Source organism: Morchella sextelata (genome assembly GCF_020137385.1).
Source record: "Morchella sextelata strain SCLS chromosome Unknown scls_33, whole genome shotgun sequence".
NCBI lineage: Eukaryota > Fungi > Ascomycota > Pezizomycetes > Pezizales > Morchellaceae > Morchella > Morchella sextelata.
Genome location: NW_025408648.1, coordinates 15,605 through 27,669, shown reverse-complemented (window position 1 = coordinate 27,669; position 12,065 = coordinate 15,605). Strand labels below are relative to the sequence as shown.

The 12,065-nt window shown below is 48.2% G+C and overlaps 3 protein-coding genes across 3 annotated transcripts; 1 reads left to right on the top strand and 2 right to left on the bottom strand.

Annotated features, from left to right (window-relative positions):
* Nucleotides 1-337: 337 nt before the first annotated feature.
* On the top strand, nt 338-1,662 carry H6S33_009834 (uncharacterized protein; the record flags this gene model as incomplete). Its single annotated transcript, XM_044841276.1, has 2 exons — nt 338-452; nt 521-1,662. 2 exons carry the CDS (start codon nt 338-340, stop codon nt 1,660-1,662), a joined length of 1,257 nt encoding a protein of 418 aa, XP_044687485.1.
* A 524-nt stretch (nt 1,663-2,186) lies between these two features.
* On the bottom strand, nt 2,187-2,651 carry H6S33_009833 (uncharacterized protein; the record flags this gene model as incomplete). The annotated part of the gene is made up of 1 exon (XM_044841275.1): nt 2,187-2,651. The coding sequence occupies one exon, from the start codon at nt 2,649-2,651 to the stop codon at nt 2,187-2,189; it is 465 nt and encodes a 154-aa protein (XP_044687484.1).
* Nucleotides 2,652-5,901: 3,250 nt separating this feature from the next.
* On the bottom strand, nt 5,902-7,246 carry H6S33_009832 (uncharacterized protein; the record flags this gene model as incomplete). Its single annotated transcript, XM_044841274.1, has 3 exons — nt 5,902-6,127; nt 6,215-6,235; nt 6,291-7,246. The coding sequence occupies 3 exons, from the start codon at nt 7,244-7,246 to the stop codon at nt 5,902-5,904; spliced, it is 1,203 nt and encodes a 400-aa protein (XP_044687483.1).
* Between the last annotated feature and the right edge of the window lie 4,819 nt (nt 7,247-12,065).

Here is a 12,065-nt window from a genome sequence, read left to right as displayed (position 1 = left end):
TATTTGGATAATCTAACAATATTGGGTCGCATTTCAGTAGACTCGTAGGTACCGCAGAGCAATATTACAGCAGCCGGCCAAATACATATCCCTTCCAAAAAAAAGGAATGAAGCACATATGATATTAATTGAGTGCTTCTACGCCCCGCCCCATTCCAATTTCGGACAGCCACACGGTCAAGTATAGCCAATACAGCCAGCCTTCTGTTTCAGGCGCTGTTGTACCACGTTGGTACCTATTAATATTACCAATCACATGGTGGCTCGCTGGACACACCATCAGCTACCATTACGGCCCCCGCCCTCCTTCTTTTCATAAACCGCACAACTCTGCTCAATGACAGGAAGCAGGCCCGCAACATTAACAGATAAAATCCCAGAGCTCAACCCCTGCACGGTCATGGACGGCGACGAGAAACCCACGAGCTCCCAGCGGCGCGAGCAGGTACTAGGTTAGCACACACACATAAACCCATTCAACCCTGGCCCCTCGTTGATACTAAAGGCCACGGGTACTCAGAGAATTGCAGATGGCTCTTCGGGCAAGAGGTGCAGCTGATAACGTTCTACCACACCTTCAACAATGGCGTCTCGAACGCATGTACAGCGCTGATACTGCCGAAGACGTGTTCGCTGCGCGATTCGCATGCTGATTTCAACTCGAAGATCCTGTGGAAGAGGGAGTGCAAGGCGAAGGGGAAGAAGTGGGTGACGAGGGAGGACGCAATCAACGATTTGCTGTGGGAGGTGGAGAGCAAGATTGGCGAGATATTACAGACAGACCGGAAGGGCGAGTTCCAGGTCAATGAGGGCGCCATTCCGAGTGTCTGTTTCCAAGAAGTGGTAGAGCCAGTAAAGGAAAAGCAGCCCGAGATTGTAGCGGAGCTTCCAAAGACCGTCGAGGCGCCTGAGATGGGGGAGAAGAGAGGAAACGACCTGATGGAGATGTATGAGCTGGATGGAAGAAGTATCCGGGGCGGAAATACGGGGCACAAACCAGCAGGAGCGGGCCAAAAGATCTGGCGAATCGTGGGATACACACCGTCGGGCGAGCCATGCATCGAAGAGCACGAACCAGAGAACGGTGGTCCACCAAATACTATGGTTCTTAACCCCTTCAAGGCCCCACATGAGGCACCTGAATTTAGTAGTGCCCATATTGCCGAGGTGGGCCTTGCCCCCCTCGTGGTTAGCCGCGCAGTGATGAGTGATATCGAAGCGGCGACAGCGTACGATGATCGGTTTGCCATTCCGCTCAATGACCATGACGAGCTGAGAAATTTCGACGAGGACGTCAAACATGTCAACCAATTGATTGCCACCACGGTGCGCGAAACCTATGCCAGGCTGTCTGAGATCCAGCATGGAGGCGTTGGCGGAGGAAGTTCGCGACTCGCTAAGCCCTCTGCGGCCTATCAAAGGACATTCCAAGACCAGGAAATCGCAGTGAAGAATCTGTTATTCAGGATAAACAAAAAGAACCAGCGGCTAGTCGCGCTCGCGGCACTACATAGACAGGCTGAAGAGCTCCATGTCAGGGAGAGAATTCGGGCCACTGAGAGCGAGGCAAGAGAAGTTGAGACCAACATGCTTCTTGAGAGGTTGTTTAAGAATAGAGGTGCTGGGGACGCTCGGTCCGTAAGATCAGGGACGGATGGATGAGTGACGGTTTGGTTGGTGACAATGATTTTATGACGGAGTTTTTTTCTTCTTTTTTTTTTGAGTAAATACGTACTTTGCGGAAAGATTATTTTGAGATTTTATATTGGGACTACCTGGCTTCATAAAATTCGGACGAGTGTCGAGCCTCGAGTGATTTTTTATGACTTGTTATCTCTTTCAACGCGGATCGGAACAGATCAAGATTACAGTCATTTTATCAATAAGTACGTAGACCTTCTCCAATACTTAGGTATAAGAAATCACTGAACAGATTAGAATAGTATACCCTATTTACTCTGGGGAACAATTGTTTCTCTGTTCACTTTCTGAAGGCTACGAAGACCATGTTGTTTAAAGCTTTAGAAGTTGACTTTGATATCTAACTTCTCTAACTATTTGACCTTGTGTACAAAAAAGAAGCACGGACCCCACGACTAGAAACCGCATCTCTAGCGTGCAATTGCGCAAACGTAAGGAAAGAGTTCAAAAAAGCAGAAGAAAGATCTCCAACTCCCTAGCTAATCCTAGATCATCCTCCTCACAATCACGAACCCTCTCTTCCTATCCTCCAGCAACGCCGACCCCGCAGTCAACCCATGAGCGGTGCAGTAGGCATTAACATCCATAACGGCCACCCTGATCTCGTTACAGTTGTACTCTATGCCACGCCTCCAGACATTGCGGTCCTTGAGAGGCGGGGGGCACAGCCTGATGTTGGCCGTGCCGACTTTGGTGACCTGCATGCATTGGGTGGCGTCAGAGGCGAGGAAGGGCTTTTTGATAGCGCCAGTGGTGCAGTCTGACCAGAACTTGGTAAGCGCACGGGAAGCGTCTTGGGCGCTGGGCTCGAAGTTGAACTCGGAGACGGTATCTTTGAGGAGGCAGGTGGTGGTTGCCTGGCTGGCGTGCGCGGGGGCAGGAGCGGTGGTGAGGAGAAGGAGCAGGGTGAGGAGGAGGGTGAAGAGGTATGTTTGTTTGTAGTTGCGCATGGTTATAGATGTGACGGTGAGTTGGAGAAAGATTTTTGGTTTTGGTGGTTGGTGGTTGGTGGTTGATGGTTGGTCGGTTTTGATGGTTGTTTTATCTTGGAGGAAGTATCCATGGTGGGGTAAAGATGTAGATATGTAAAAGCTACCGGAATCTATCTTTCTATAGGAAGCTACCCGAGTCCAATAGGACGAGACGGGCAAGTCTAGAATTTTCGCCGCAGATCCGTGACTTGCATTCAATGGCGGCAAATTTCATACTAGGAATTTTTTTTATGAAACACTTGAGACGAAATGCAGCTTCTATTGTCGGTGACTTTCATTTAACTTGACCGGGAATGAGCATGGTTTCATGTTTAAGGATGAAACGGCTTGGTTATGATCCTTTTAAGCCGTCTTGCAGTAAAAAATATTAACCGTCTTTCATGAGAAATAATGCGGTGGATTTTCTAACCAATTGTTTTCCGTTTTTTTAATCTGGGTCAATGGTCCGCCGATTATATCTGTTGTGGCTTTGGGGCCTCCGTATATAGAAATGGGTCAATGTTCATAGCTCAAGAAATGGTCTGAAATGTCAGTAAAAGAAGTAGACACAGGAAAGAGGACGGTTTACCAGTTGACACAAAAAGAAAGGTATTCGAAGCTAGTGTACGCGGCCATGAAACGTATCCTCAATTCTTATTGACACGTTTCATAGATAGCTAGTTACTACGTGGTCACAATCGTACAAGTACTCCCTCAATATTGGTATACGTACATGTATATGTCGATATCACCTATAACTCCTGCCCGTATGAACTATATATATCCCTCTTTAACCCGATGAAGAAACACCACAAAACTCCACCTTCAACATGCGGGAAAGGGCATCCGACTATGGGATCGTTCAAAGTCCAAGTTTTGTTTGATTAGGTGGCCATGGGTCAACAAGAATAGCGAAGGCACCCATCTACTCAAAATTGCTGATGTAATAAAAAGTGCCGCGGATAACCTACGAACTGAGAACGCATGTTATGAATCAATGGAACTACCACGAAGTTACAATCCCCCTGGGTTGAATAAACGAGGCGATAAACCCATGGACGGAGGGTTGAAAAGGGTCTATACCGCAAGCTAGACACCTTACGAGTATTCTTTGAACTACCCCAACCAAATCCCATTGACAAGAAAGGGTACGTCTAATTAAATGATCAGGCAACCGTTGCTAATTCTCTCAGTGCCAGTGGGCAAATGGCCGCTGATCCCCTCCACCATATCCACACTGTTATGTTTATGTTTATTATGTTTAAAGACCTCTCTAGTTCACCAATAGCGACAAGCCATTTACACCAAACCATCCTATCGAGATCCTGGCTATAGCGCCGATGGAGAAATAGGCCGAGTGATAAACCATGATCATCGCGTCATACTCGACAGCCACTCCAACAACCTTGCCGGCAGACAACACAGAAATGTGTACGTACCGGTCCTATCAAACTGAGTTACAGGTATCTCAGCGACCCCCTACCTCAACTAACAAAACGACGAGAATCTTTCCGGGCTTTCCTTACTAGTTACGATGTATCGACCGCTCACGAAATATCACTCGGTCGTCACCTAAGCCAAGCCTTCATATCGCGCCTCTCCCGGTACCGCTAGTCCCGTAGATTGCGTATAGAGGTTTCGATGGCATGGAGGTAGTCCTGTTTCCCGAAAGTGTAGCATCCGAGTAGTGCACAGACAGACAGGCACCTGTGCTGTCAACAGACGAGTCGAGAGCAGCGGATAGATAGTCTGGGAACACACAAGACTCACATCGTCAGCGGAATTAAGTTACGCTCATCCGTATGGGCTTGGCATACCATAAAACTACGACACAACAAACCATGTCACCACCAAATAAGGATATCTTATTCTTCCCATCAACGGCACCCATTCTCTCAGAGCAGAGGCCCGGCGTGGAAGCGAGACGGCCATATAGTAGTTCCACGTTGTTTGTGGTCTCTAGCGGATTCTGTTTAGAGTATGTGTAGCCCATGGCAATTAATTGTGTGCTAGAAATCCTAAATCAGGACAAGTAAGTAATTACCACCCGTCGCCTACGCCATACTACCACCATGCGAGAGAAGGCTATACGTATAAATATTCCCCACTATAAATAATACCCCAAACAAACTCACGCAAACAATCATGTCACGGCGTGACAGAGGCCAGGGCTAGGGCTCAACTAGTTAAGCTAGCTCAAACAAGGATTCCTTCCCTCCTATACTTGGAAACGGCGCGCCGCACAACAACGACGGGTTTGAGATATAGAACAGCCCATTAGAGTTTATCTATATTTGTACTCTATATAACTTAAGCTCTCACACTCACATCATGTACCCATTCTATGTACTCTGAGATGAGATGAGATGATGCACGCACACACACAAAGCTTAAAAACCGGGTTGTGACTTGCCTTTTTGACTACCTATCCTGGATCGATAGGACACCGTTGACATGTCATGATCACCGCCGCCGTCGGGTGTTTCTGGATCAATCATGACGTTCCGATATCCCCCTATCTCTCCACTTTATTTCCCTCCTTTCAATCCGGCCCCTCCCCGCGAACAACAAATCGATTGCACAAGATCACGATGATAGGAGAAGAATGCACAGTTATCGTCAGATGGGTATAACCACTAAGTCTCCTTCCCTCCTCTATTCATTCATTATTAGGTATATTGTACTCCCGTACCCATATAACATAACCACTCCTGAGTCCACTCCAGTCCTAGCTAGAGAGCCCGCCTCCATAGAGAGAGAAAGAAAAAGAGGAAAAGGAAATTCGTGCATGCGTGTAGAGCGTAAACAAGGTCCATGTACAATAAATCATGACTCTGTAGTTATACATGATATAGAACAGGATGAGAAGGATGAGTATGGTTAGGGTGCACCCTCCCCTCACTCACCCGGGCTCACCCGGAAAAAGAAAAGATATACTTTTGTACAACGAAAAACACCACCAACGGAAAAAAAGAAGAAAACGAGAAAAAACACCTGGTCTATAGTTGAGAAGAAATTGAGGGCGCCCTTGAATAAAAGTAGAGGAAAGAATAAAAAAATAAAACACCCGCAATAAACGCTTCAAAATAAAAATGGAAAAAAAAAATAGAAAGATAATACCAAATAACCCCTCCTCCCCACCCCAAACAAAGGAAAAACGGATATCGAGAGTCGCAGTAGTAGTAGTGAGTATGTGATGATGTGTAGTAGTAGTGAAGTGAGAAAGGGCTCAGCAGCTATGCGCATAATCCGGTGGTAGGAATTCCGATATATCTCCGCACTGGATGCCGGTGTAATGCGGTGGGGCTTCGGGGACGTTCTCGTACATTGGGGGGGTCTCCTCGTCCCATGAGATACCGAGGCCGCCGCGGTCAGAGACGGCGAGGCGGAACTGCATCCGAAGGACACGCGCTGCGCCGGTGGGTGTTATCAGGCGGGTTTTGAGTTGTAGGACACTGAATAGCGGGGGAAGATAGTCAGTAAGAGCTGGTTATTTTTCAAGATAAAGATCAATTGATAGATTGGGAGGGAAAAAAACTTACGTGTTCTTCCGCAACGATAAGCTCAATGATCAGATTGTGCGAAACCACGATCCCACACGGCGAGTCGATATCACACGCCGCCTCCGCATGCGCCGGAATCCCCGCCATAAACTGCATCTCAATCTTCCCCCCGGCCGCCTCAAAGTCCGATTTCCAACCCGACTTGAGCTCGCCCGACCCAATTATCCTCGAGTCGTCGTGCAGCAGGCCCTTGCCGTCGCCGCCGAGCTTGTTGCTGTGGGACTTGCACGCCGGCGACACCACGCGGCAGTTCTCGTCGATGCGCCACGAGATCTTGCGCAGCCGCCAGCGGGTCTGCTTCTTCTTTGGCACGACGCCGTCCAGGCGGATCTCGAGCGGGAAGTCGCCGCCGGGGTGGACGACGGGCGGGAGCTTGACGGAGGCGCAGAGGTTGGTGGGGGGGAAGACGCGGATGGAGTGGCGGTCGAGGCCGGGCAGGATGGCGCGCTGGATGGTGATGGGTTGCTTGAATTTGATCTCGTCGCCCTTGACGCTCATGGCCAGGGCGGAGATGCTGTATGTGATCTTGCTGAGGGTGTTGTTATTTGTTGCGGGCAAGTGGCCGGGGACGAGGTAGCTGAAGGGGTAGGTGTGGATACCCTTCTTGAGGACTACGGGCTCGGCGATGAGCGTCCATTTGTGAAGTTCGCTGATGTTGACGGCGCAATCCCGACAATGCGTGCTCACTGGTCGTCGTGTAAGGACTTCGGCCTTAAAGGACATGGTAAAGCTCTCGAATGTTTGCGTCTCCTTGACGTCCAGGTGGACGAGGCCAGACAAGAGCGCACCGGTCGACTCTTTTGGTGTCCCGTAGCAGACGAGGGGCGGTGACTCAATTGTCATTTTTATCTCTGGACTGACCTCAATACTGGCCTTGAGTGTTGATTTTGATGAGCGGAAGGATTCGAGCATGGGGCGGACTCCTTCCATACTAGAGCGGGATCCAGAGAAGCGTCTCTTGGAGTTCCCTTGCTTTGAGGAAAGCGATTCGATGTTTGGTAGGTATATCATTGAGCTTGCTGGTGATGGATCGTCGGGTGGAGGGTGAAGGAGGAGTCGAGGAAATTTATTCCCTTGCGAGGTTTTGCTGGTGAGGTTTCGATATATGGGCATAAAAATGTCGTAAGAAAAACCTCTTTGGCGCTAGCCGTTCCTCAACAACTGAATTAACAACGTGTGCGGGCTGAGGTGGGGCGGGGTGGGACGGCGGACTGCTCGTGGATCAATTGGGCTAGGTAACTTTAGTTGCAATGGCTGAGGTCTTGATCTGGCACTAGTAGCTGTGTGTGGTAAGGTTTGGGTTGGAGTTGAGTAGCTTCTTCTTTAACTGTGGTTGTGGTTGTGGTTGTGGTTGTGGTTGTCGTTGGAGTTGTAGTTGTAGTAGTAACGTTGTAGCTGTAGTGGGGAAGCTAGGAAATAGTAGCCACTGGCAGGGATTGCAATTATTTGGTTGAAGGTTCTGAATTATTTGAGAGATGGATGTGCGGGAAAGCTAGCTGTTTATGAGATCTTCTGTCGTAGCTCTTTTACTTCCAAATCCATCCTCCTCCGAAAAAACCTAGCCCCAAAACCCACGGTAACTCACAGCTGAACAGCCCAGAACGTGTTGGGTGCACAGCCGTTTGTTAATGGGATGTTGTGGTTGTTCAGCTTAGCAGCTGTGGTTGTGAGAGCTGCAGTTCTAAGCAATTGATATGATTGATTGAATGAGTTCACACAGCTTATGTAGTAAGGTACTGAGTGAGTGTGTGTGTGTATGGGAATGGATGTATGTAGTGGATAGTATGTAGGTAGGTCACCCCAACTTGTATCGTAAGTGTAAAGAAGCGGATTGGCAAAGTGAAGTAAAGGCAATCTATTGAAGAGGCAGTAATTCGGCGAGGTTACTGCTGGAGCTATATACTGCTCGATTCCTAACAACCAGCCAGCCGAATTAATGTGAGTTGTGAGTGTGAGTGGAGTGATTGAGTGCAGAGGCCCAAAGAGAGAGGTAGGTAGGTGAGTAAGAAGTATGTAGGTAGGTAGGTAGGTGGTCACGATGCAGTTCAGGCGCTCACATGGTGGGACTGGTTGGGTTTTTGCGGCCATGCCATCCATACCTGCAATACTACCATGCGAAGGCGTTATGTTCTTCTTGTCACCGCTAGCACTACCCCGGGTTTCTCATTACGTATAGAATTGCTCTCCCGCAGCGCTAGTACATTTTCTGGCACATCAGGAAAAAATAAAAGTGCTTGCTGATGTGATGAGTGGTGGGGTCTTGCTTTCGGGTCGTTCCAGACGAAGTAGTTCCTCTTCTGGGATCTTCGTAAACACGATGCTGAAAGGCACCTTTACTTCTTGGTCGTCATTTTAGCTCCCGTGTTTCTGTTCCTCCACTCCACCTCCTCCTCCATGGAGATCCACCTACCTACATCCATCCATCCATACATATGCGTTTAGAGTATGGCCTGCGCATGTGCGTTACGCATTCATCGCGTCTACTTGCAACTACCGCACTCCCATTCCAGGGTTGAACTTCGCATATCCTGCATTCATTTTTCGTTTTTTTTGTTTTTGTTTTACGGAGTGAAAGAGAAAAAATAAAAAAAGGACGACTTGAGATGGATCCCAATGCTAAATCGACGGGTAGACAGGAAAAAAAAACCCGTTTCAGGTCGACTAGCATGGATATGATCGAAGGAAGGAAGGAGGGAAGGTGGCGGCGTCGTTGGAAAACGCTTCCTTGCCTCCCTCCTACTGTGCAGCGCATTCTTGTCAAAAATATCCTTTACCGAGTCTACCAAGCAGCCCTATGGTGCATGTTGATGCGATCGCTCGCCGCCGCTGCCTGTTTCAGCAACCACCGAGGTCCGCCTAGTCTTACATCACCTACAAATTTTTATATGTCCAAGGGCCCGCCCGCCGTCTGCTGGCGGCTGAAAAAATTATTGAGCGTGGAAATTTTCCACCCAAGCCTCACCACGATCAGCCCTGGTCCATCATCCGCAGTTAGTGTATGTATCCAAGAAGTGGGGATATTGGACTGCCTACTATTCTACCACTAGATTAAAGAGCACTTCCAGTGACAGCAAGTGAAGGAAGTGAAGGAACCTTTAGGTTTATTGGAACTAAGCTCTCGATGTGAATCACAGCTTCAACATGGTTGGCCAAGCCGGCTCTTGGATCCTTTGAACTCCGGCTATGGTAACTATGGCGCAGCACAAGTATATTTCTCCATAGAGAGCTTTCTCCTCCAACTGAACAGAAACGGACCAGAAACCAATTCTGCGCAGCCCACGTGTTTTTACACTTTCTCCATTGTTCAGTCCCGCAGCGAATTGTCTTTGAGCTCCCCCAAAGATGCTGGTATCTTCCCCTAGTAGATCCACCTCGCCAGATTGACGGGAATATGTAACAGCACATCTACCATGCACCATCTCGCACTCGGCTTAAAGCATCCCTACTCCATGTATGTACGAGCTCCGTCCCGACCTTTTTGCTTAATGGAATAGCTGCTGTCATATATGAGTATGAGCGCTCGTGCAAATTATCATTGATCTATTTTTTGCGCCGCCTCACACTTCACTGATCGTTGCCGACCACCGACGCGACCCTAAGCATCTTGCATGTTCGGCCCCAGCCTAATTGTGGTTCGCGCAAAAATAAAAAAATAAAATAAAAATTGGCGTCCGTTATTTGTTTTGCATGAAACAAGCGACAACAGCAAGCAACCTTAGCTCCCACTATCCAGGGATGAGAAATACCTACTAAACCCACGTCACGCGCCGCTGAAAAGTAGAAAGCCCCGTAACTACTGTAGACATGAGGAGCAAAGAAGAGGGAGCTCAAAGATACCCTGCCCAACCAAGTGCGCCTCAAGCAAAAAAATTTCGTTTTGTGCGGTCACTGAAAAGTGTAAACATCAACACCAAAACTGAATCCGCCTGGACTGACTGTTAAGGGATATATCGATATTGTCATCAGTGACATCATTTCAATCTGGTCGTTCACGATGGATGAAGATGATGGATAAACCGGTACATGATCCCCTTTTTTCTTATTTGTTCCCTGCTTCGATGAGTGAAAGCTTTCACCAGAGCAAGCTATGGTGTGAGAGGGTAAGAAAAAAGTAAAGAAAACAGACGTCTAGATCGACGGAAATCGAGAGGGGAAAATAGAAATGGCATTTCTCGCTCCCTGACGATCAGGGCCCCCTGCACACCGCACCTTCTTTCCCCGCCGCAACAGGCAAATTGCGGGGGAAATTTCGCTTTCGTTCCAAGGCTTTTAAAAGCAGGCGTAACCAAGGTGGGTGTGATGGTGGAAGAAGGAGCAGGGTGATCCCGAGACCAAAAGGGACCGAAGGCGTAAGGCGATCCTTTTCATTCAGGTGTTGACCCTTGGCGTGTCAAGAGTTTATTTATTTTCCTATCGCACATCTCCGCGGACAGCATCTAGCATCTCGGAGAAAGGTCGATGTAGAGCTCTCTCTGACTTGCCCTTTCAACAAGTCCATTTGGGGATAACTACGTATGCGCTCAATAACAGTTGGATGCTTTACGTAATACTACAAACCACCTCAGTCCAGTTTGCAAACTTTCTCTAAGGGACGCCTCGTAAAAACAGTACAACAATTAGCGTGGTAAACTCAACCGAGCAAATTATCTGTTCTCCCTGGGGCACGGTGGGTTCGAGGGAGGGGCTAACTTACCAAACCTCTAACACTCACTGCAGCCGATGGTTCCCCGCAAGTCTTTAATATAGAGTGACCGTCGGTGACATCCAGAGTACCTACGTATACTAGTAGCTGTTGGGGAATGGTACAGGTGACGATGGTATCCATTGACAGACAGATATCACGATACTTTGAGATTCGAATCGCCGTTCCAAAACCGAAGTCTCCTGCCTTGCGTGTGTGGGGAAGGAAGAAAATTTCTCTCTCTTCCTATTATCCGTTAAAGGATGTGGAGGACAGCGCGTAGGTACCAGTCCCTGTACTTTTTGCTACATTACGAGGTACCTTTTGTGGTTTTCATCGAGTAATGGTACCTACAAATAACTGCTTACTACCTGGTATGAGAAAAGTCACCTCACTCCGCATCGGAGGTACTTTAGAGGCAGTTTGACCCATCAAGGTGGTGTTGAGTGAGGCGAATTCGGCTCAAATCAAGCGGGCAACCAGTCGGTACCGGCCGTCAACTCATCCAGGCGCCTGGAACAGTTCAGAGAGAACAAATTTCTTTCCCTTTTTTTCTTTCTTCACGAGGTTGAGCTAGAGAGCGAGTGCCGAGCTGTGCATGAGCCAGCCACTCACACCACCAACATCAACTACAACAGCTGACCGCCGCATTGACCAACTTGGAAACACAAGAGCCTTGAGAGGGCGAATTGTGCGAATTCAGTGAATTAAGTCTGCGGCGTCGGGTTCGTGGTGCTTGGTCAATCAATCGAAACTGCTTTTCTTCGGGTACCACTACCTTAAAACGTTTTTTCTATAAAATCGGGCATCAATTGGTTATAACGAAAAGCTCGTGCTAATGATGGAATTTTAGCTAATCTGCCTCACACTTGTTCAGTCACGCGTATCTAGGCTGCCGAAACAGTGAGATGCTTATCCGAGGAGCGCGTGCTTGGCAAACCATTGAACCTCTTCCCCTTGAGCCTTCCCCATCGTACAACCAACCCCACAAAGCTTCTATTCACAGGAATATTAGCAATTTGTACAATGTAAATCACAGGATCCGGAAAGGGAACGGCTAGGTTACCCAACATATCGAATTTTATGATCAATTGAGTTCAAAAGGGCGCGCGCAAAGCTACAAGTACAATATCTACAACTGCCGTGAGA